The 25,949-nt window shown below is 40.1% G+C and overlaps 1 protein-coding gene across 4 annotated transcripts in view; it reads right to left on the bottom strand.

The window, feature by feature from the left end:
* Nucleotides 1–25,949, bottom strand: part of LOC110440494 — a 91,553-nt gene that overhangs the window by 16,409 nt on the left and 49,195 nt on the right. For all 4 annotated transcript variants that reach the window (XM_021483607.1, XM_021483609.1, XM_021483608.1 and 1 more), the window contains 21 exons: nt 25,314–25,479; nt 25,017–25,191; nt 23,434–23,580; nt 22,485–22,574; nt 21,909–22,015; nt 20,844–20,931; nt 20,297–20,443; nt 19,639–19,803; nt 18,112–18,210; nt 17,830–17,924; nt 15,594–15,741; nt 14,271–14,388; nt 13,109–13,310; nt 12,132–12,198; nt 10,915–11,076; nt 10,140–10,232; nt 3,566–3,742; nt 2,992–3,063; nt 2,649–2,759; nt 1,667–1,831; nt 828–1,109 (listed from right to left, as the gene is read on the bottom strand). In XM_021483607.1, coding sequence (XP_021339282.1) covers nt 828–1,109; nt 1,667–1,831; nt 2,649–2,759; nt 2,992–3,063; nt 3,566–3,742; nt 10,140–10,232; nt 10,915–11,076; nt 12,132–12,198; nt 13,109–13,310; nt 14,271–14,388; nt 15,594–15,741; nt 17,830–17,924; nt 18,112–18,210; nt 19,639–19,803; nt 20,297–20,443; nt 20,844–20,931; nt 21,909–22,015; nt 22,485–22,574; nt 23,434–23,580; nt 25,017–25,191; nt 25,314–25,479 — 2,876 coding nt within the window. The remainder of the gene's footprint in view (nt 1–827; nt 1,110–1,666; nt 1,832–2,648; nt 2,760–2,991; nt 3,064–3,565; nt 3,743–10,139; nt 10,233–10,914; nt 11,077–12,131; nt 12,199–13,108; nt 13,311–14,270; nt 14,389–15,593; nt 15,742–17,829; nt 17,925–18,111; nt 18,211–19,638; nt 19,804–20,296; nt 20,444–20,843; nt 20,932–21,908; nt 22,016–22,484; nt 22,575–23,433; nt 23,581–25,016; nt 25,192–25,313; nt 25,480–25,949) is intronic.

The raw sequence follows: 25,949 nt of genomic DNA, 5'->3' as shown, positions 1-25,949 counted from the left end.
ACTAATACTCAGTAGTAAAATTCCCTGTCTACCGTCTGCAGTTTGGCCTGTAGAGTCGGACCTTCCGGCGTGTTTATGACCATACTAACGTTGGAAATTAGGCAAATAATGGAAGATAAAATATTTAAATTTTTGTATCTCCCTATCCTATTAGCTTTCTGAATGGTAGGCAATACAACTTGACAGATATATCGATCTGCAAGCAAAGGGTGGGTGACAGTTATAAATACAGTAAAGCGAAGCCCAAGTGAAACATGATTAATCGAGGAGTAACAAAGAATCGTGATTTCATCCCAAGGGAAATAAATATTTTATCAAATAAATGAATAAATAAAAAACAATAACACAATAGTAGAAATGATCAGGTTGATAAACTAGGTTGTGGTGGCTCTTGCCGATTTTTCTAGAGATGCTCCAAAAAAAGGTAATTTGATTAGGGAAAATTGAGCGTGTGAGGGTGACATGATGTTTTATTACCCCATCACGTCACCAGTATCATCCAATCAGACAGGCTGTTATAAGATGAGGTATGATAATATAAGATATATGCCTCAAACAAAGTGAAGAAAGTTGAACAAAGGGAAGTAACTCTGTGTATACACATAGACACAATACCTCACTTAAGTATGCAACCCCCTGCCACCCCAACTGGTATTTAGATACAAAATTTGGCAATGGTAGGTGAGAGTCGGAAAACATTGATATGTTCCAGACAATGTGATGAACTAAAGAAACGACGGACAGAATGACTGACTGATTGACGGACAAATTGAGGACGGAGCGAAGACCTATATTCCCCAGTAACAGTGGGAAGCAATCAAACAAACCTCAGCTTCAGACTTTTCCTTTCCATCTTTGTCCTTGATGTTCTTCAAAGCCTGCTTCATCTTGGCATTCAGTGTCTCGGCATGTTTCGCCTTATTCTCAGCCTCAGCAGCCTTCCTCTCTTCATCAGTCATCACTACTTCAACCTTTTTCTCCTCCGCTGGTTGTATTTCTTCCTCCACCAAGTCCAGAACGATGAGTCGTGGGTAATGGCCACTGTACATGGAATCGGCGTAGCCCACAAGATGGCGCAAGAACTGTCGTTGTGACAACTCGAGAACCTCCTGCAGCATAAATTACAGATTCAGGATCTCTGTCCCTAAGCGGACAATAACTAGAGAATTCCATAAATTTTGATTTCCTACATACATCTCAAGCACACACACATAGGGAGATATCAGCCAGGTGGCATAGGACTAGTACGTAGTTAGCGCCTGATGAGGCAGCCTCTGCGAATTCCTCAAAACTGTATTGATTAATGTATAAGCTAATTGTATTGATCGTATATTAAATTGTATATCTTTGTACTGTAAAGCACTTTAAAGTGGCTTATTTTAGCTATATAGAGCGCCATACCAAATGTTGTATATAATTATTATTATTATTATTACATAATTTTCCTTGCGGATATAACACAATTCTTTTGATTATATATTTTTTTTAGTTTTATTTCATCTATATATTATACTTTTTTTTATAAAAGTCCTGCAACGTATAGTTTTCTTTTTAGAAATGATTTCAAGAAGCTTATATGTATGGTTATTCCAGAAAAGTCAGTTTCAAATGTGTAGTCACAGTTCCTGGCAGTGGTGCGGGGATCCTTAAGCTGAATCTACTGTACCTGGAATGCAACTTTCTGTTGGTCTTTTCCATTCTTGCTCTCGTCCTCGTCAGTATTGACCTTGATCTTAGCTTTGACCTCCTTAAGTAGTGCATCAAACGCATCACCAGTTTCATGCTGGAAGTTCACTTTTACACTCTGGTGTCCAACAGCAAGCATTCCAATCTGACCAAAACAAGAAAGAATCTCTAGATTTCATTGAATAAAAATTGTATCACTTAGCTCCCTCATTTAAGACTGAAGCATGCACATTTTTCTTATATAATATAATGGACACATTTCATCAGAATCTGGTCATATTTAATTAGATTATTGTGTTGAACCGCTAAACAATGAGAGCACAGTATGCTTATTAATTATGCACATATTTTGCTCAAGTTTGAACTGACCCTTAGCCTTTGTTTTTTTATATGGGGATCAATCGATCTTCCTCAAAATCAAACTATATTTAAGCAAGTTATCTTGTGGGATTAAAATGCAGACACTGACAGATCAGACCACAGTAAGGCTGTATTATATATAGTTATGCAAGAATTTCCCTCATCATTCATGCTTATTTATTAAGTTTCAACAAATTAAAATCGTATTTGAACTTCACTTATTAACATGCAATTTATTCCTTGACCCTGACCTTCATTTTTAACATAAAATTTATCAAATAACCTTTCACTAACATACGGTTTATTCAATGACCTCTGACCTTCATTAGCATATTTTTTATTGACTCTAACATTTAGTAATGTACAGATTATACCATGACCTCTAACTTTCAATAGCATAGGTCAGAGTTTTTACAATGACCTAGAACTTGCACTCATATACAATTTATGCAATGACCTTTGACCTACATTGTCATTTTATTCACTGTCACCTCTGACCTTCACCAATACACAGTTTATTCAATGACCTATGACCTTTGTGAACATTAATCTTATCCCATGACCTCAGATCTGCATCATTTACACATCATTTATTTACTGACCTCTGACCTCTCCCACTGGTAACCTGTGCCAACCACTGCAAGTATGATCGGCAGGCGGAGCTGGCACAAAGCAAAGCGGAACTCCATCTGACAGTTATTTGAATTGGCGTACTGAAAATTTAAAGTCCATAAATACATAAAAGAGTAACTTACCAAACATGAACTTATAATTTATATTTGTTTTCACTTTAGTAAGAAAAATCGTTTGTACAATAAGGATAACCATTATTCAATGTAAGGAGGAGTATGTAGGTAATGTAATTTTGCAGGTTTTTATCCTTAAGTTTGCGATCGGATGCCTATGTAAGCAAGCTGTATCCATTATGACTTGTGATTAAATTACCTCATTGGACACACACGCCACAACAACCTGAGCTTTCCTCAAACCGCCAGCAATGTCCTCGAACAAGCCACCCTGTCCAACAAAAATACGCATAATACTACTTATCCAGTCATCCACCATGAGAAACAGCAGGTCAATTACTGAGGGAATAGCACATTTTATGATCTGATTGCTTAATGAGCCTTCGCATTTAAGGAATGTCAGTACTATCAAATATATGTTGCAGGAATTAGCTGGACTCCTTGAGTCAGATTTTCAATTGTTTTTCTATATAAATTGTTTTTTAATTTACAAATGTACTTGCTAAAATAAATACTGTATCAATTTTTTTTCTGAACCACAGAACACAAATAATATGTTGAAGGCTTTTTTATTTGAGGTCTAGGGTTCGAACCCCGGTTGGCAACATTGTTGTTTTACTCTGGGAACACTGTTGATAATTATAATTTTGTGTAAATTTCATAAAAGACCTGCAAGGTATGATTTTTTTCTTCAAAAATGATAAAATCAAAACTATTTTCTAGTCGTAGTTATAGTTTTTCGGATCCTCAAATATCATGAAGCTTAATCTCACCCCTCCAACTCTTTCTATATCCAGCCAACAGGGGATGCCTTTGCTTTCTAAGTAGTTCTTGACTTTTCTTGGATCACCATAGCCGAGTGCGCCTTCCTTCTTGCGACTTCCCTTGCTAATTGCATCATGGGAGTTTGACCAGCAGTAGCTCACAAAACATGCTGGTTGGTCTTCAACCTGTGACAGAACATTCAGTGATGAAAGTCGATCTATTTTTCCTTTTTTACTATTTTTGGTTTTGTCTCCTTGCAGCAGCTAAGGCTGTGTGAAGATGCATTATTGTCAACATTATAAGTGATTGGACACATCAGCAAAACTGTGGGATTTATACTAACGTATTCTTTGATGCCCATTTTGAGGTTTCTATTGTGAAACCAATTTCTATTATACTTACCACAGTCATTATAATGCATATTTCAACCCTACTTGGCTCTTTACATACGTAAAATAAAGAATTTTCCCCCCCTGGAGAACCCCTGGAGAAATCTAACAATCAGACAGCAGTATTCACGCACGTGATCAGACACGAAGCCATGCTTCCCACTTCATAATTCCAAAGCCCAAAAAACTGAGAGCCAAGGAGACAAGGGGAGGATGGGAGGGAACTCACCTTATGACTGTGGTAAGTATTTATAACAGATATTGGTTTCACAAGAGAAACCTCAATACTATTTCAAAATACATTACCACAGTCATTATAATGCGAATTCGACTTACCGCAGTGGTGTCTCCGTGGACGATGAAGGGTTCCAACAATAGGACCCATACCCCCAGAGGAAAATTCATAATATCTTTTCTTTTGTGACGCAGAGCCTGATTACAACCAGCGTTCCGGATCACGCGGAAGAAGACATAATGAGGCTCATGCAAAAGAAGATGGAGGACAGACAACGGACTGGGCAGCCACAAGAGGGCCCATAGAATACAACCCGTCAGACTGTCCCGACAAAGATCGGAGATAGAACTCCGTGAACATAGAATGACCCCTCCAAACAGCAGCTGTCATGACCTCAGCATAAGAAGAACCATTAAATAAGGCCCACAAAGTAGCTAAAGCGCGAACCTCATGAGCCCTAAACCCCCGACACCCGCAAGGACTGTTCCCCCGAACTGGGCAGAGCAGGCGATCAGGACAATCCCCATTCAGAGTTGAAGCCAAAGAAGGGATAACCACAAGCCCTGGAGTGAAACCGGGAACCTGGTTCTTAGCTATAAAGGAAGGATCAGTTGTCACTGAGACCAAAAGAATGGCCAGCCGAAAAACGAAGGCAAGAAGGAGATCTGCTGAAAGCATGAATCTCGCTTCTGCGGCGACCGGAAGCAAAGGCTATCAAGAACACAGTCTTGAAAGTAAGAAACTTCCGATCCGTCGACTGGAGGGGCTCGAATGGCGCCCTCAACAAGGAATCTAGCACAAGTGCTAAATTCCACCAAGGGACCAATTGGCTTCTCAATGTAAAAGCCCCTAATGAGAGCAGACAATGAAGCGTCCGAGCCCACAGACTTGCTACCATAGAAAGCCAGCACACTAGCAATGGTTGAACAATAGCCTGCAATAGTTCCAGGAGACAGACCTTTGTCCTGGAACAGAGACAAAAGAAAGTTGGCTACAATAGGAACAGAGACAGAGACTGGATCAATCGACCGTCCGACACACCAATCACCGAAGGCGGACCATCAAGATTGGTAGACGGCGGAAGACAAAGGTCTAAGTGATCCTGCGATGCGAGTTGCAACTTCTCGAGAAAAGCCCGTCTGAGTGAGCCTTCCCGAGATAGCATCCAACCGTGAAGGTGGAGCCGTTCTGGTCCCAAGTAGAACTGCCGGGACCTCGGTTGCTGCGTGGGAAGTCCACAGAAAGCCGAAGCAATAGAGGAAACCAAGGTTTTCAAGGCCAAAGCAGTGCAACCAGCAACACAGTACAAGGGTGTAGAAGAAACTTCTCCAACACTCAGACACAAACGTAGGGAGTCGAAAGTTCAGGGCCGTGGCAAACAGATCCACATGGGGTCTGTCGCAAACCAGGCAAATAGACCGGAACACCGAACGCTTGAGGGTCCATTCGGTGAGAACCGGGCTCCGAGACCGTGACAGAGTTTCGGCCAGAACATTTAGACGACCTGGAAGGTGCCTCACCGTGAGGTCGGAGGCCCCAAAGGGCCAACAGAACAGCCCACATCTCCAGAACATTGATGTGTTCTGAAAGCTGCTCCCCCGACCACACCCCCGCTGATGTCTGACCGGAAAGGTATGCACCCCATCCGGTCATGGACGCGTCGGTGTAAAGGCTCATAGAAGGAGATGCTCGAACCAGAGGAACTCCTGCCAAGACAATGCTCTCGAGAGTCCACCACTGAGCTGATTCCTTCACCGACTCCAGCAGAGGAATGTACACATCCCACTGCCGAGACACCGGAGACTAAACTTACAGAAGGAACAGCTGGAGCGGGCGGATGTGAAGCCGACCCAAAGAAACCACATCCGCCAGTGAATTCAGGTAACAGAGGAACCGAAGGAACCATCGAACCTGAATCCGCTCCCCGCTGACCAGAACGGATACCAACAGAGAGGCCTTCTTGAACTTGGAAGCTGGTTCTGAACTGATAACCGAGGAAAACAAAATCCTGGGAGGGGAGAACCTCTGACTTCTCCCTGGAAGGGATGAACCCTAGGCGGCACAGAACGCCAAGAACCGACCTTGTGCTCCGGGACAGGATAACTGGATCCACTTGCAGCAACGAGAGTCGTCCAAGTAGATGTGTGCATATGCCCCGAGACTGTGGAGGTGCCCCACCACCACCTGCAACAACTTGGGGGCCGTAGTGAAGTCGAAAGGCATAGCGCGAAACTGGTAAACCTTCTGCTCGTAAGTGAACCTGAGGAACTTCCTGGCCGACCTCCTGACAGGGATGTGAAAGTAAGCATCCTTCAGATTGATGGACGTAGCCCACATCCCTGGACGCACGGACACAATGATGCTTCGTGGCATTTCCATCTGGAAGTGCAGGGAATCGACGTACGTGTTGAACGTACTGAGGTTGATAATAGGCCTCCAGGCACCGGACTTCTTCTTCACGAGGAAGACCCGGGAGTAAAACCCTGTAGACCACCGGTCCGGTGTAAGTTCCTTGTTCGCGCCCTTCGCGATCATGGCCTGAACCTCTGACCTGAGAGCGTCCACCTTTCCCGGATCGGAAGGAGAAGGGAAAACGATGGGCTCTCGCGCCAGAGGAGGATCCCGAAGAAGCAGGATGCAGAGACCCTTGGACACAACCCCAAGGGCCCAACTGTCTGATGTGATTTCCTTCCACTGAGGGACGAAATTGGACAGCCGACCGCCGACTGGCAAGTCCAGAAGGCCAATCTAGCCCTTCCCAAACCACACCAGCGGAGCCTCCGGCGCTTAAGTGCATGGAAGCCGCGACAGACAGTGGACAAGGAGTTACCAAGGGCAAGGAAGAGTCAGGAACCCTTCCTACCTCTGGAACATTTCGCTTTCCCACGACCCCTATGGGAACCCCTCGCCAGTCAAGGGAGCCTCCAAAAGGGTAGCCCGATAGGAATCGCTGACTGGCGGGCAACAACAAGGTGTGACATGGCCGCTGACAGTAAGGCCATCGCATCAAGATGTGCCTTGCAAATTGCCTGGCTAAGGCGCTCCATCAGTCCAACCTTGGTGGGGAGCTGCTCCACCGACTTGCAACTCGCAGCAAGCAACGCAGAAGTAAACCAGTCTGCATAGGACAGAACATGGAGAGCCAGCCTAAGAAGATGCTCCAACTTGGAGTGCTCTCTAGGCCCCATCACAACCTGGTCAACACAGCATCTCGGCCACTTATCCAGATCCCTCTCAAGGGAAACAGAATTAGGGGCTAAGAGTAGGTCATGGATGCGGTACGTATCTGCAGCTAAATCTGTGATATCAGCAACCACGACCTGTAAAGCAGAATGGAAAAAAGCTTGCGAGCCTTGCTCACCTTCTGCTTTAACAATGCGTTGACCTGAGCTTCGTCCCTCCACAAGAGACCTAGCAGAGGCCGAGGAGGCAGATGCTAGGGGAGGCAACATGCTCTGAAGGGGCAAACCGCGCTCCGGGACGGCCGAATCCGTGGAAGGGAGTGGGCAAACCCCATCCCCCAGAAGCTTCATAACTTCCGCATGTAGAGTGTGAAACAAAGCAGAAACCTCTGGAGGCAACAAATCAGCATCTCGGGGCCGGGATTGGGAAACATCAGAAGGGCCTTCCAAGTCCAACCCAGACGATTCCAACGACTCCAAGTCAGAGTCAGAAAAATTGCCGACTCTATCCCCATCCCGAGTCTCCATGAAATTGGAGCAACCGGGAGAGCCCCGAAGAACATCCCTCTCATCACCAGGAGAGGCACCCGCCAAATCCACCTCCATCAACATAACCCTCAGGGGAGGGGTGCGAGGAGGGGAGAGACTGTGACCTACCCGAAGAAACTATCGGAGTAAGCGATAGTTCCCGAGAGCAAGCAGGAGCAGGATCAAGAGACCCTGGAACCTGCTGCAAGATAGGTGTCGACGCAGGACACCGGAAGTTACTGGTAGACTTGAACTCCAAAATAGGAGCTCGAGACAACCCAGCACAACCAGCAGCCTTAGCATCGCGCGGTCTCTGCCTGACAGAACCGGCAGCAGAAGCTGGTCGGGAGCGCGAACGCATATGAGAACGGCTCGGTGGCGGATGGAGGTGGGTATCCAGGCTGGAACCGCATACCACCCTGGGGTGGAGGCGGAGCGCACGGAAAAGCCCCCTGATGGGAGAAACCCCAAGACTGCCCATAGGCGGTCGGTGGTTGGGGCGCCGCATAAAAAGGAGCCTGTTGACCCCAATGCGCTCCATTCCCACCCTGCGAATAGGTGGGATAAACCAGGGAGGGCCCTGGAACAGAGCCACAAACCGGATGCCCGAAACTGGAGGCAGGACCGGTTTGGGAGGGGGGGGGGCAGGGTAGGGAACCTAGTGCCACCTACACACCCGCCGCCATAAGCCACACCTGGCTGACCTGACCAACTCCACCCAGACTGACATACAGCAGGGCCAAAACCTGTAGGACCAGTAAAACCAGCCCCACCAGGGTAGCAGCGTGCACCGGCAAAGCGAAACGCAGCCGCGCTGCAACTACCATAGGAAACCTGGGGAGGAGGCACAAGGAATAGAGCTGGGAGCATAGGTTTTACACCAGTGCTCACACCACTGTAAAATTGAGGCTAGAGAGGCCAAGGCATCACTAACCACCAGACCGGGCAGCAATTGCTGCACAGTGGTGGACGGCATGCTAGACGCTATCACCATGCCAGGGGCTACATCAGGGATGCAGGGAACCCCGGGAGCAGACAAAACTGCTGGGGGCCGGTCTCAGACAACAACACCCTCAGGAGTGGAGCGGACCGGCAGGAGGCTACCGAAAGAAGCGTCCGCAGACACAACATGGCTGGCCTGTTTAACATTACAAATGGAATGTTGGGCCACCTGCCTCCCAACACAAATGGGGAGAGAAGGCCGCCCCCTTGTCCCCTAGCCACCGTGGTGACCGACAAAACAGAAGGGGGGATGAGAGAAAGGTCCGGGTCCAATGAAACAAACTGCTAAACAACGGCCCCAGTACGGGCCGAACCTGCAGAAACAAACCCCAGGGAAGACTCGCCAATAGAGGTTGAATTCCCCCTGGTATTATCCGAGGACTTAGGCTTAGCCTTAGCCCTCACCCCACCCCTACCCCTGCTACCCGACTTACCTGCACGCCCACACGGGCGGGGAGAACCACCGACAGGTGTCGGCTGCCAGGGATGGCAAATGTTGCAGGGCTGCTCCAGAGAGCAAGACCGACAGCTCAGACAGGAAGGGTGGGGGTCGGAAGCCTCAAAAAAATGACCCCCGGGACAGAGCCTTTGAGAAGGAGGAGTCTCCATCTCAACGAAAACGTAAACAACCCGAACACGTGGCCGGAGCCTGGTCGCAAAGCGGCGCAACATTTAGCAAAATGCTCAAATTAAAACAAAAATAAGTAATAGTATATAAGGGATACAGTATTATCTCAGGACAAAAAACGCCAGTAGCAGTTGTAACCCCAAAGAGCGTAGTATGAACCAGTAACACGTCCATTAACACGGAAGGCTGAAGGAATTATGAAGTGGGAAGCATGGCTTCGTTTCTGATCACGTGTGTGAATACTGCCGTCTGATTGGTGGATTTCTCCAGGGGTTCTCCAGGGGGGAAAAAATCTTTATTTTACATATGTAAAGAGCCAAGTAGGGTTGAAATATGCATTATAATGACTGTGGTAACGTATTTTGAAATAGAATTGTTCTAACGATGTCACGCTTGACACCAAGGCTTTGTGTCATTTTGAATGAATAACTCAATGCAAATCCATATTTTTCTGCTACTATTTTTTTTGTACGATATGCTTGCAATAATTTTCATGTGAATGTAATTCTAATAATTGCACATGTGAATATACCGAAAATGTACAAACAAAACCACTTTTAGTATTTGCTTTAATGAATCTGCTACTGGAACTAAAAATCTGTGGCTTTGAATACATACCACTGCCTTTTTAAGGACTTTCCTCTGTATGGCTTCTTTCAATTCAGCAAACTTGTTTTGGTAGAGTTTTGGGTCCGTCATTTTTATGTATACCTGTTAAATTGAAAGTCATAACAAAATGGTTCAAATATTTTCTACGACTACTTACATCTAGAAACAGAACAGATGTGCATGCTTTAATTGTTAGGTTTGGTTTGTTTGTGGTTTACGTCCTATCAACAACTATGGTCATTTAAGGACGTGACAGGATTTGGTGGTAGAGGAAAGCCGGAGTTCCTGGAGAAAAACTACCGACATACGGCCAGTATCTGGCGACTGCCCCACGTAGGCCTCGAACTAGCGATTCAGTGGTGGAGGGCTAATGATAGCAGAATGTCAGATGCTTTAACCACTTGGCCAGCGAGGCCACTCCGATGTGCATGAAAATGAGTTTTAAAACCTTTAAAAAGGGCTAAAGTTTTCACGTATTAAGAATTCTTTTCCTTCATACTATTTATTTAGCAGATTTGACAAATTTTAATTTCAACAGCAATAACTTGGTTCAATTCCCCAATTAGAGGTGAAAGGAATAGGGTCAGCTGCCCTACAATGTGAGTTTTATCCAGGTATCCTGGTTTCATCTAATATAAGACTCTCCCCCCCCTCCCCAACGCTAACATCTAGGCCAACATTAATTTAAGTTGATAGAACTTGTTTCATAATTGTTGTAAAGTAAATATGGTTCATTATTATTAGATATTTTTTAATTTAAAAGCTAGCTTTCAATAACCATTACCTCATCATTCAAGGTGATGTAAATGTTTGAATCCTTCCACTTCAGCCCTTTGCCGAGAGCTACAAGCACAATGGGTTTACGCAGGGTTTCCTTCACAAAGATAATGATGTTGCGACAGGCCTCTGTTTCACACAGTTCATCGGACATTCCAATCAAAACCACCTATAACATATCGAAAAAATATATTTGAAGAAGTCTCTGAAAGCACTTTGACATAAACAGCTCATATTTGGTGGCATGATTAAGCTTATGAAATTTATCAAGACAAAGCATTATCAGTTTCAGAATCAGAAAACAAAAACATACAGTAAAAAAAAAATTGAACACTAGATTTCAAGTCCTTAAGGTCAAGTCATTTGTGTCAGCATTTATGGATGAGATAGATTTCCTGAGTTTGCTTACTGTACATCTGGAATTGACTAATATAATCTTCTCCTATACCTTGATGGTGTGACAACAAATCTCCAACCTCAGGGATGATACTTAAGGCTGTATAGTCTATTTAGTCTTTGAAATGGTTATAGTTGGAGATTTCTATGTTACACCCTCAAGGCTAGTCCGAATTATTCTGACGCTTTATCGACTTTTTCATATCGGTCTGTCGTCGATTAAAGACAGACAGATATGAAAAAAGTCGATAAAACGTTAGAATAATTTGGACTACCTCAATGCAGGGATGATTACTTTCTCCCATCCTATTATTTCAGTCACAACTCCACCGACAGTAAGTCTGGTATGTTTGTAAACAAAAGCACATGTGGCATTTGAATAGCACCTGATCAGTTTGCGCAAGCTTATGGCTGATCGACCTCCGTTACGGGGTAATTAACAAGCTTATGGCTGATCGACCTCCGTTACGGGGTAATTAACAAGCTTATGGCTGATCGACCTCCGTTACGGGGTAATTAACAAGCTAATCTTTCCTGACTAAAAGAACAACCAAACTTGTTGAGCATCAAATTGTAAGAATATGGAACAATCTTCTGGAAAATGGTATTAGCATTGACTGTTAACACTTGATTGGGAGAACCTGGAACACCTAATAGATATAATTATAGATCTGAGATACATTAATGATCCAGGAAAAGTCACATTCAACTATATTGTTCAATATTTCAGTGTTATGATTTTGAGTCCCGTAAAGAGGATCTTCATAGATCCTTTATCGATAAATTCACTTAAAATGACTGAATTTAACTTTAAAATCAATCACAAACCTTTGCTGATTTCATGGTGAGAGTAAGTGCTGACATGTCCGCAGTCTCCGGATTATCACAGAAAGCCCTGAAAATAGACACAAACACTTACTGATACTTGTACCATATTATTAACTAAACTGGTATTATGGAGGTAATAACAAGGGTTCAGCTTCAAATTACCGGTCTTATTTCAGTGGGCTTCATATTTCCAAGCAACACCTAAACATGTATTAAATGAATATATAAATGCCCTCTTTAACACAAGAAAATGAAAACAACTATTTCTATTTAACAGCAATGATGGAAGATAGATAATATATATAGGATCTTACATGAGAATCCATTTCATATGAGATTTATGAAACAAGTCTTAGAATTTTTCAATTTAGCGAGCCATTGGCCTTGAAATGTAAAATGAGCCGCCATTTTGACTCCAGTGCGTAAGTCTGTGACGTCATGTACTTGTCCAAGGCGTGAAGTCACAATCGAAACAATTAAAACTTACAACCAATCACAGGGCTGCATAGGTCATATTACATGGGTTAATACGCAAAAAGATATGACATGGGTATGTTCACTGGATAACAGTACATTATGTGATAAAAATATATTAGCATCAATAAGCCACAGATTCAACCTTGAGGGGACGCAAAGACTTAGTCTAATGTTGTGTGGATCCCGATATTTAAAATCAGGTTTTTTTAAAGGCTAAAATTAAGTTTTATGCCAAATATCATGACTCCAGGCCTTGTAGTTCTTAAGAAAAACTTGCCAGAAATTTTTAAAACTTTTTAGCCCCTGTGAATCTTTAATTTAGAATGCATTTAAAAGTCTATCCATAACCTATTTTTGGTCTGATAGATTTTTTTTTTTATACTGGACCTGTGTCATCATCAAGATATATATTAGGATTTATGCATACTCAGGAAAATTATCCCATCCATAAATACTGGACCTGTCCTATATCTTACACCGAGTTGCTTGATCAAACTTACACATTATATCCAGCGGCTCTCAAGTCTTCCATGATGGTCCCCGGATGGACACATTTGCCCTCGTCCTGCAGGGACGGGATGTTTCTCTTGCTGTAGCAGAAAAGCATGTTGACTTTGACTCCTTCTCCAAGGTCTTGGAGCTCCTGGACACTTCGACGCAAGTGATTGTCAAGGTCAACATTTCTGTCTGGGGGCAGGGCATCTATTAAAAAGATCAAATAACCAAACTAAATGCACAATTATTTACTATTTTGAAGTTCAAAAGATAATTTTAAGAAGACAAACAATGACGAAATGATGAAAAAATGAAACAAGAAGGTAAGATTTTTTTTTTAATTTTTTTTTCAGATGAAGTTTAAAAATTACTGTCATCTACACATATATCTGTCTAATACAGGTTTTCTGCTAATTCTGTGTCTGGTTTTTAAGACAGGATCATACTATGCATTGTATTTTCAGATGCAGATTCAAGTAAAACTACAAAATGTCTGTAAGACATAATTTTTCCTATTTCCATGCAAATTAGTGTCACTGTTTGCCAAATTTCTAAAAAGAATAATTTTGACCTTGGCCTTGACCTTTGAAGTCTAAAATATGAACTCAATTAGGGTATTCTTATACTTGAGATTTGTATGAAGTCTGATCCAATTCCATTCAGATATTAAGGTATTCAAGAAGTGTTGACACTGAATTGGAAGAAGACAGGACGGACATATATGAGTTAAATGTGTTACACTCAGATGCCTATTATTAAAAATAATGATTGATGTTTAATTATTCTAGGCCAAAAAAGGTATGTTTCGGGTAACATGACTGAGAAAAAGAGGGTAGGCAGGTTGGGATTTATTTTTATACTTTTTTTTGAGGGATTGGGGCTGATTTAAAACATTACAAAAAGTATCAAACATTTTTTTAGATCTTTTGAATAACAATGTGGTATTTAAAAATGGTTTCGATACCTGCCTATGAAGTAGAGAGAATTTATATATAATTGCCTTGTTTGTTTGTCCATCAATTTCTTTGCATCCGGAGGATAAGGTATCCCAACACTGGACGGAGTGTATTCGAGTGAGATAAAATTGTTAGGTCAGAGGTAAAAAGTTAAAGGGTTGGTGGGGGTACCTGAAACATACATATTTTTGTTTGGCCTAAATGTACTTACTCTGTAGTTCTGAGATGGACAAGACATGAAAGAGATTGTCGCACTGCAGGAACGGTGCCTTAAGCTCGGCCGCTCGATGTATCTTGGTTGCGGAAAACATACTCGGCTCGCTGAGATGCTGTTAGAGAAAAGTCGTCAATAATTAAGTCTAGCATTCCTTCACAACGTCATGTACAATGGCTGGACAAAAATTTTCCCAGGATAAATTAAACATATGCAATTAAAAATTATTGCTATAAGGTCATGATGAAATGAAGTCTTTTCCAAAATTTCATCAACATTTTTCACCAATGCGTTTTTTTAGTAATATTTAAGATAACTTGTTGTTTCTTAATGCATGTAAAAGATGATAATTAGGACTTGGGATGGGGAAATATATGACAGTATGATGAGTGATGCATTCCCTTTTAACCAAGATTGCCAGGGTTTGATTTCCGGATCGAATATGAAAAGGTATATGTAAGGGGTCATCGCCCCAAACTAATGAGTTTACAGTACTCCGGGGCTACCATTTGGGTCAAAAAGCATGATTATAATACAAGTTTATAGATTTTGTTTCATAATTGTTGAAAAATAAATAAAGTTTCAACTATTGAATCGTGTATATGTGTATATTGATAATGTACATCATTGACCATCAATGCACATATCAGAGAAACTAACATAAACACAAAAACTTAATGTTGATGGAGATGCTGACAAAGTCAATGGACCATAAAAGGTAGGCCGCATACAGCATTTGATGCATGGGTTGAGATGTACTACCTAAGATTCATCTATGGTCCAAGTTTGGTTGGTCTTAAGCACTTATACTTTCAGTGAAACTTATTTAAACGCAAAAACTTAATATTGACACCGTCGCCTGAAAAGCAACACCTTAGTTTCGCTTCCGCTACTTTGTGGTGGCAAGACAAAATATCAGGAAACATTATACAATGTACCACTAATGCTTTTGTAACAATAATTGTGCCATTTCTATAGTCTCTTGTGTTATATATATAGATATATCTATACCAACAATCATTAAAAATAATTGTCAATGTTTTATTTTCAAGGCTTTCAACAGAAATTCAAGGGATATTAATGCTAAATCAATCACAAATTCAAGGTTTTTATCATTGAGGTTTGCATTATATATGCAAACTACTACTCAAAACTACGTTTTTTCGAAGGCTTCCATCAGATATTTCAAAGATTCCGAAGGCTAATTTGGCATCACAAGTACGTAGTGCAAGGGGCTTTTCAAGGTTTGCGTCTTTTTGAAGGAGTTAATCAAATATTGTGTGAATCACATATTCTGAAGCCAGCAACCAATCAGCTCACCATGTTCATACACTCCATACAAGGGATGCGAAAGTCATACTGGACTCCACTATAGGCATCTGTAATCAGCGTCTCGAACACTTCGTGGACCAGGAAGATTATGTTCTCGGGACGGAACCCTTGGGCCTTGACCAGGACACTACCAGCACTGAGTAAAAAAAAATATATCATCACAATTTACATATAAACACAAGTTACAGCTAGTTCATACAACTTTACATTAGTAATCCTTTGCCATTTAACAAAAGCATATTATAGGCAATCCTCAAAGTTTCTACTGGACCCAAAGGAGACAGATTAAGTCAGCTTAAAGTCTAAACAGGAATGCATTGACCTAAAAGAGGCCAGTAACTTGAAAGTTTTAAAAAGGAATTCATTGACCTTATAGATACTGATCACCTCAATGTTTTAAGAGCAATACATTGACCTAAAAGAGATCAGGCACCTCAAAGTTTTAAGAGCAATTCATTGACCTAAAAGAGACCAGGCACCTAGAGCAATTCATTGACCTAAAAGAGACCAGGCACCTCAATGTTTTAAGAGCAATTCATTGACCTAAAAGAGATCAGGCACCTCAAAGTTTTAAGAGCAATTCATTGACCTAAAAGAGACCAGGCACCTAGAGCAATTAATTGACCTAAAGAGACCAGGCACCTCAAAGTTTTAAGAGCACTTCATTGACCTAAAAGAGACCAGGCACCTAGAGCAATTAATTGACCTAAAGAGATCAGGCACCTCAAAGTTTAAAGAGCACTTCATTGACCTAAAAGAGATCAGGCACCTCAAAGTTTTAAGAGCAATTCATTGACCTAAAAGAGATCAGGCACCTCAAAGTTTTAAGAGCAATACATTGACCTAAAAGAGATCAGGCACCTAAAAGTTTTAAGAGCACTTCATTGACCTAAAAGAGATCAGGCACCTCAAAGTTTTAAGAGCAATTCATTGACCTAAAAGAGATCAGGCACCTCAAAGTTTTAAGAGCACTTTGTTGACCTAAAAGAGATCAGGCACCTCAAAGTTTTAAGAGCACTTCATTGACCTAAAAGAGATCAGGCACCTCAACGTTTTAAGAGCAATACATTGACCTAAAGAGATCAGTAACCAAAGTATTTTGAGGGGAATTCATTGACTCAAAAGACACTGGTCACCTAAAAGTTTTAAGAGCAATTAATTGACCTAAAGAGACCAGGCACCTCAAAGTTTTAAGAGCAATTCATTGACCTATAAGAGACCAGGCACCTAGAGCAATTCATTGACCTAAAATAGACCAGGCACCTCAATGTTTTAAGAGCAATTCATTGACCTAAAAGAGACCAGGCACCTCAAAGTTTTAAGAGCAATTAATTGACCTAAAGAGACCAGGCACCTCAAAGTTTTAAGAGCAATTAATTGACCTAAAAGAGACCAGGCACCTAGAGCAATTAATTGACCTAAAGAGACCAGGCACCTCAAAGTTTTAAGAGCAATTCATTTACCTAAAAGAGACCAGTCACCTCAAAGTTTTAAGAGCAATTCATTGACCTATAAGAGACCAGGCGCCTAGAGCAATTCATTGACCTAAAATAGACCAGGAACCTCAATGTTTTAAGAGCAATTCATTGACCTAAAAGAGACCAGTCACCTCAAAGTTTTAAGAGCAATTCATTGACCTAAAAGAGACCAGGCACCTAGAGCAATTAATTGACCTAAAGAGATCAGTAACCAAAGTATTTGGAGGGGAATTCATTGACTGAAAAGACACTGGTCACCTAAAAAGTGTTAAGGGGAATTCAAGGACCCAAAGAGACCAGTCACCTCAAAGTTTTAAGGGGAATTCATTGACTCAAAAGATACTGGTCACCTAAAACATTTTAAAGAGAATTCAGAGACCCAAAAGAGACCAGTCACCTCAAAGTTTTGAGAGGAATTCAAGGCCTAAAAGAGATCCGTCTCTTATATTAAGGGGGTCCAGATCCATGAACTCCTCTTAAAACGTTGAGGTGACAAGACTCTTTTTGGTTCCTTGAATTCCGATAGAAACTTTGATGTGACCAGTCAGCTTGAAGTCATGGGCCTGCTATACGATTCATCCTGCAAAGAGCTCATACATGGTAATAAGCCCACCCATATCTGTCACAGTTCTGAAGAATTGCCAATATATGCAAGCTATATCATTGTCCTGTAAGAACCCCATCCCAGCCCCTACTTTGAGATTATGTGTTCAGTGCTGGCCTCCTCAGATTAAGAGATCACTTACCTGTCCTGAAGCACCACAGCGATGTGGTCATTCTTCTTTAGAAACATGCCTTTCTTCCAAAGAATTCCATTCTCAGCAAACTGATGCAGTCTCACCTATAGTAAAATTACATTCATGTAAATCATTACTATGTAAATTAATCTGTGATGTTAAAACTGTTTCTTTCTTTTCATAAATTTTTTGATTTGCATATTGTGGCAATGATTAAACTTTAATGTATTTTATTCCATTGCTTTTATGAATATAAGATTTACAGAGCATTTAAAAATAGCCTTATCTCACCTGGGCCCTGTTGAAGAGACCAGCAGGCAGGTACTCAAAGCTATAGATCATCTTTCCCTCCTTGATGTTAGATCCTTCCTCAATAACAGGCCAATTGTACTGAAAACAGAAAATAAAATAGCATATTGTCATGTAGTCTAGTGGTAGGATGCCGGTCTCGTGACCGCAGGGTTGTGGATACGAGTCACAGCATGGCACTGTATTTTATATTTATGCAAGATACTTTACTCCGCTTGTTCCAGTCTACTCAGCTGTAAATGAGTACGTGGTTGGGCAGTGCTAGAATTGTTGAATGCTAGCTGTGAGTGCCGAAATGGCAGCACCGGCTGTATGCTCCCCAGGAAGTTGATAAAATATATTGGCTCGTTGCAAAGGCCCTATAACCACGGATAATAATTTGTGAACCGCTTTGAGACGACCTACAAACTAGGTTGTGATAAAGCGGTATATAAGAACCTCAAATTATTATTATTCCTGTTTTTGTGAATTCAGCTTTACTGATGATGATTATATTTTCATTATGACTTTTTAAGGAAAACAAGTCTAATGGATGCCAGGCTCAGAAAAAAATCCCTTTGTCTATCCATAAAATTCCCAGCCTTAAAATTTTCTTTTTAAGTTTTAATTAAGTTCTGTTGGTGGTAATCCTAACAAAACCTGAAGCCCTAGGGTGGGACATTACTGATACTGAATACATAAGGCTCTTAACTCATTCACTATTGAAGACACATTTGAACTCTTCCAATTCAAAGGTTGGAATAGTCCATTCAAGAAATTTCAGGGGTGAATGAGTTAAAATATTATTTTAAACTAGAAAATGTCTGCAAGACATAAATGCCCCGCTCATGGATGGGACGGTAGGTGACGCGACAGGACAGGATGCGACGGACATGGGCAACATTATATTGCCCCCCCCCCCATTTTGTGGCAGGGGCATAAAAGGCTGTTCAGGGTTTTTCGTTTTATAACTCCTAAACATGATCTATACCATTGTAGTTCATCTCATGTTTACAATATGCATTTAAACATTAATCCTTGATAATGAGTAATCATAACTGTATGATATGGTTGAAAGGTCACTATAATAGCTATGACAGCTAGCACACCTGGAACTTTTTAAAATCTTGGATATTTTTATCGTCCACAGCCACCATATGTTTCCTGGCTCCTGAATCATCATCATTGGATCAACCGGCTAGAAGTTGGAACATTGTTTTGGTTACCCACTAGTGGGTAACATCCTGGATGCTATTTCAATGGTCAATCTTCCAATTATGACGCCATGTTACAATGCTAACAAGAGTTACATAAACACGATAACCAACAATCAATCTTGTAGGGATATCCACTTCCAGCAATAATAAAACGAAAATTACAAAAAATAAAAAAACAAAAACAAAACGACATAACTGATCGGTATAAAAGTGAAACATGTAGAACATATGTAAAGCTAATCTACAAAACATGCTGAAGTCATAAACTATTTGTGTGAATATGTGCCTTGCAAAGAGGAATGAATAAGAATACCTTCTGTTCGGTGTTTGGCAACAGACAGGGGACGAGATTAGCTGGCTCATCCACCAGAGGAAATGTCAAGTCAAACTCCTCCGTGAGTCGCAGCAGCCATGGGTGGAATTCTTCAGGATATGCCTTCCAAATCTCAGCCATGTCCTTATGGAACAGCTTTCCATCCTATAACAAGGGAGATAACTCTATACCAAGGGAGGTAACTCTATACCAGGTAGGTAAATATATGCTAGGGGATCCGGAGGTAACTCTATGCTTAGGAAGTTAACATTATGTAAAGGAAGATAATCAATGTTGGAAATTCTTTTTCATTTTATTTCATAATCCCAATTTTATACAAGTAAGTATATGCCTATGCATTATTTTGTATTCAACAAATTAAAGTGATTAAAAAGTAATAGGACTCTATGCTAAGGGAGGTAACTCTATGCTTTGGAAGTTAACACAATGTGAAAAATATTTGTTGGATTTTTTTTTGCATTTTATTTCATAATCCCATTGTTATACAAGTGAGTATTTGCCTACGCATTATTTTTTATACAATATTCAAGTGATTTAAAAGAATATATATATATTTAATATTTTGGAATTATGTTCATTTAAGTATGTAATGAATTTTATGGACATACTTTACAAACAAAGTTAAGGTTGAAAATACCTGTGTGGGTCCTGCATGGACAGTCACAATACACGCCATGACGTCGACAATCCACTGGGGATAGATGACGACATAGCCACGCAGGAATTCAGTGTTGAAGAACTGTAGTGACCCGAGGTCATGAAGGAAATGCACAGCTTGTACAAGCTGTTTAACACCAAAAATAAAAATCAAGGAAAAAACAACTTTTGACAACAAATACAAAATACTTCAAATCAAAATAATTCTATATTAATGATTTTAAACAATCACCATTTGTCACAAGTTCTAAAGTGTTGAACTGTATTTGAACTCCTTTATACATAGCTAGCTGCCATGTTGAATTCTGACTGACAGCATTGTCAGAAATAATATGTTTCAGACCTTATTTTTTAAGGCCATTATAAGAATTGTATAGATATTAATTGTTTATCTTAGGGCAATGCTTGGTGCATTTTCTGCTTGTCACCAAATTGATTTGTGTTGACATATAAGCATGTAAACTAAAAGTAAGTATAGAAGGAGATCAATGACACCTAAAAGGAAGTTTTCATCTTGACATTTATACCTCTTGGCCATCCACAATTCCACAATGCGAAGCAACATCCTCTACCCCTTTCCACTTCATCAAATCTATTTTCTCTTCTTTCCTTTTTCTACAAAGAAAAGACTTTATTAAAAATTTGGCTAAAAATGTTATTAAAATAAATGCTGATTTTAGAGCTACATGTTCCAAGTGGGCTAAATAATATAGTTTGATAATTACAGGATTAGGTTTCAGCTTAATCAGGGTTAAACTACAATGTAGGACATTTAAAGCTAGCCAGATCATGTTGAATATTACTGGATATGTTGGAGAAGTCAATAAAAGCAGGTGTCCATAAAGTCAGGTTTCATAGCAAGTTAAAGGATGTTGCTTTAATCAGGTGTCAGAAAATTAGGTTTTACTGTATATTACAGGATTTGGTAGAAGCTGGCCTGTGTCAGAGTAAAATTAAGTTTTACTGTATATTACGGGATTTGATTGAAGCTGGCCTGTGTCAGAGTAAGATTAGGTTTTACTGTATATTACAGGATTTGGTTGAAGCTGGCCTGTGTCAGAGTAAAATAAGGTTTCACTGTATATTATAGGATTTGGATAAAGCTGGTCTGTGTCAGAGTAAAATTAGGTTTCACTGTATATTACAGGATTTGGTTGAAGCTGGCCTGTGTCAGAGTAAGATTAGGTTTTACTGTATATTACAGGATTTGGTTGAAGCTGACCTGTGTCAGAGTAAAAAAAGGTTTCACTGTATATTACAGGATTTGGTTGAAGCTGCCCTGTGTCAGAGTAAAATTGGGTTTTACTGTATATTACAGGATTTGGTTGAAGCTGGCCTGTGTCAGAGTAAAATTAAGTTTTACTGCATATTACAGGATTTGGCTGAAGCTGGCCTGTGTCAGAGTAGAATTAGGTTTCACTTCTTAAAGAGGCACTCTTACATTGGAAGTACAGTTGGAACCATTGAACATGTTCTGTCGCTGAAAATAAGGTGGTAATCAAATGTTTTCTTATAGATGGTTATCTGTCCTAAACAGTCCATCATGCATTCCAGCTTTACATTATTTTCTTACAGTCAATACAGGTACATACTGAATGACCCTTTGCTCTAGTGTCAGCCAGGCCTCTGGGATCCTTTCTCCCATGTACTTCTGCTGCAGGGTCAAATTTACGAGGAATGTCTTCAAATCTTGAATACCCTGAAACCGTAAAAAATCAGTATCACTTTATAAGAACATAATTAACCATTTCACCCCTAGGTATAACTTTAGTAGACTCTACCATGCATTTATGGGAATTAGTTCATTATGGTCTACGGTGGTGAAAGGGTTAAAAAGAATGATCTGTTGCATTGAGGGCGCTCGTGATTGGTTCGGTTGGTACATTGGTTAGTGCACTCGTCATCAACAAAGTGGGTTTCAAAAAAAGGGCCTTATAGACACTCATCCTTTGCCCCCATAACAGAGGGTGAGAAATGCAGAAATTGAACTGCGATGAAACTATCCCAACTTACAGTATATTTGAATCTATGTAAAACAGTCATCACAATGTTATCAATTATTGACTTACAGAACAGCATTTTTAAACACATATTTAGGTTGGATAGTATGTACAATAACTTATCTCTTCTTCAATTGTCTCCCTTGAATTTTATACCTATTAACTTACCTCTCCTGTGAAGGAGCTGACAAAAAAGAAGCCGGCAATTTGAGGATATTTCCGCTTCAGTTCATCCTGAGGAATCTTTGACTTCTCAACCTTTAAAAATAATAGTATAGTTTTTAATACATGTATATCAAAATAATTGTACAAGTTAAACTGAAATATAAAGATTTACAGTTTTGTCACTAATTCTGCATAATAATTAAATGCTTATGTCAGGTAAAACCTTGATCAATTTTTCAGCATTTTTATCCAATTTCATTTACCAGGTATATTTTTGTACTTTTCACATAGAAAAACAAATAACATGACTTCACAGAATATGTTCAGATTGACATTATTCTGTCTTTGCGTATTGCAGAGTTATCCTCTCTTGGGAGCAGGTATTGATTGTTACGGCATTGGTTTGAGTGAGAAAATTACGTCGTTTTCTCAAAAATTGAAGACGTTACTCTCACAAACAAGTGACGTAACAATCAATACCTGCTCACAAGAGAAGATAACTCTGCAATACGCAAAGACGAAATAGTGAAACAAAGACCATCATTAAATATAATTGCTTTGCACGGTGTAATGGCATATTCGCATTTATCAGCTAATAAGCCCATGCCTGGTAATAAGCCCGCCCAACCATATATATGACAAAAAAAAAAAAATGCAGCAAAAATGCAAGCAAATATAATTTCATTGTGCATTAACAAGCCCCCTGGATTTGATTTAGATTTGGGTTGGCCCACTGGGCTTATTGCAGAATAAATACAGTAACATCTGGTAATTTAATTGCTTAAGATTATTATTGTACAAGATAGAAAATTTTCCATCCAAAAAATTTAATCTGCAAATAAATATTTCACTTGGATATCAATAAAATGTTGATGGAAACAAAAATTTATGAATTTAGTAACTGCTATACCCGAGCTCTATAGCAAACAATTATCAAATGTTGAACCCATACCTTATCACAGTGTGTTCCGACAATAATGATGGGAGCTTTCGGAGCGTGACAAACGACTGAGTTAAGCCAGAAATCCAATCCTGCATGCTCAAATCCGAGTCGAATGTTCCACAAGAGCAGATACACTGCCCGATTAGACAGGAAAAACTGTAAAAAAGAAATAAAATAAAGGGATTACTGTGAAGTAAGATATTTTCTTGGGACCCAAATTTTGTTGTTTCAGGAAAAATACCATTTCGCAGGTACATGAATTTGTGGATTACATGTACCAATTCAAATTAAGAAAAGCTTTCAGTCGAACTATGTCTTGTAATCACTTTGTGGACCTATGAATAAGTGATAAAAATTACCTTGTCAAAATTAAAATCCCAACAAAATATAATGATTAGGGTATATTAAAGAGTTTAAAGGATAATAATAATAATTCAAGGTTCTTATATACTGCTTTATCACAACCTAGTTTGTAGGTCGTCTCAAAGCGGTACACAAATTATTATCCATGGTTAAACGGCCTTTGCAACCAGCGAATATTTTTCTCAACTTCCTGGGGAGCATACAGCCGGTGGTGCCATTCGGCACTCACAGCTAGCTATAGCATTCTACAATTCTAGCACTGCCCATCCATGTCTTCATTTACAGCTGAGTAGACTGGAACAAGCGGAGTTAAGTATCTTACTCAAAGATACAACACAGTGCCGAGCCGTGATGCGAACTCGCAACCCTTCGCTCATGAGCATGGCGTCCTACCACAAGACTACCGTGTCTCCTAATCAACAGCCACATTTATTTCTATCAACATAAGATTGGCTGTTCAGTACAATCTGCCCAATTCGTTTGGTACTCTGTTGGCTAGTGTGATGAAAAATGTTGTCATTTAAACTTGACATGTGACATCATTAAATTACCATTTTGAACAACAAAAAAATATATCTTACACAAAAATATTTAACTACAAAATACAATCATCAACAAACATAGCCTCCTGGAAATAAGCCATTCTTAAACATTCTTGTTTTGCATATTTGAATTTGATTAGGGTTTTTCAAAAGGTTCATCAGTGGATATGGTATAGAGTAGGGCCAGAGAAAACTCGCCCTCACAAAATTTTATTTCAAAATATATCAACTGCATGTTTAATGATTAAAAAGGTTAAAATAATGGCAACGAACAGTGAATCTTTAGCAATTTGATTGTTATAAAGAAATTTTACTGTTTTTAATTTCGAATTCACCATGTCATGCATTGCCAGTTTTATCAAAATCCCAGGTAAAATGTAGGGGGGGAAAAGTCATTTTTTTTAATCTAGGGCATAAAACTAAAAAATGGTATCCCCAAGTTCTTACCCTTATTCTACAACTTTGGGTGTAATTTCCATATCCCCCACACTTATATATGGTAAGCTCTATTAATAGTTCTTCAAATATGGAAAGTAATTATTATAAGCCTTGTAAAAAAAAAATCTGTATTGAAATAAAAAGATATACATCAGGGTTTCCAAACCAGAAAAAAAGTCATCTTCTGTTACTTGAAAAATCTTTTGACTTGGTTTATGACCTTGATTAAATTTACGATAAAGGACGCACCTGATGAGTGTTGTAGTAGACGGTCTGTCCTGCGAAATCCCACACGTTAAACGTCAGCGATTCGTCCTTGTTTTTCGTGTCGACTGTCCAATCTGTGATACTGATGCCGTCTGTGATTTGTTCTCCGTAGTCCTGGTTATAAACGGCTCTAGAAGCTGTCAAAGAGCGTACCAGACTGGAAACAAACAGCAAAATATTATAAATGGTCGGAAGGCCATGGAAAGTTAAAACGATGTATAAATTAACAATTCAAGATAAGGACAGTTAAATCTTATATTAACATATAAATATCTTTACCTTGTTTTTCCTGCCCCACCAAGCCCAACCATCATGAGCTTAGTTCGTCTGCATTGGACAGAACCAGACAACAGGCGTTTAAGGTATCCGAATACGGCGTTGAAACCCCGAGCCACAACTTCCTTTGGTGGTGTCTTCAAAGTTGGACAGTATTTGAGGTTGATTTCTGAAAATAATAAATAATAATAATAATAATAATTTGAGGTTCTTATCTACCGCTTTATCACAACCCAGTTTGTAGGTCATCTCAAAGTGGTTTACAAATTATTATTTGTGGTTATAGGGCCTTTGCAACCAGCCAATATCTTTCTCAACTCCCTAGGGAGCATTACAGCCGGTGTTGCCATTTCAGCGCTCACAGCTAGCATTCTACAATGCTAGCACTGCCCAACCATGTACTCATTTACAGCTAAATGGACTGGAACAAGCGGAGTAAAGTATCTTGCTCAAAGATACAACACACAACTGTGCCGTGACTCAAACCCTCAACCCTTCCTTCGGTCACGAGCCTGTCGTCCTACCGACTACCGTGCCTGAAAGATTCATAACCATTTTTATACAACTAGGCTGAAAATAATTTTGTTTCAAACAATGCATTGCTAGATAGAGAAATGTTAGCAGCCATCAAAGCTACTT

The sequence above is a fragment of the Mizuhopecten yessoensis genome, unplaced genomic scaffold (assembly GCF_002113885.1).
Source record: "Mizuhopecten yessoensis strain PY_sf001 unplaced genomic scaffold, ASM211388v2 scaffold11183, whole genome shotgun sequence".
NCBI classification, from domain to species: Eukaryota; Metazoa; Mollusca; class Bivalvia; order Pectinida; family Pectinidae; genus Mizuhopecten; species Mizuhopecten yessoensis.
Note: the sequence above shows the minus strand (reverse complement) of the source record. Positions and strands in the feature narration are given on the sequence as shown.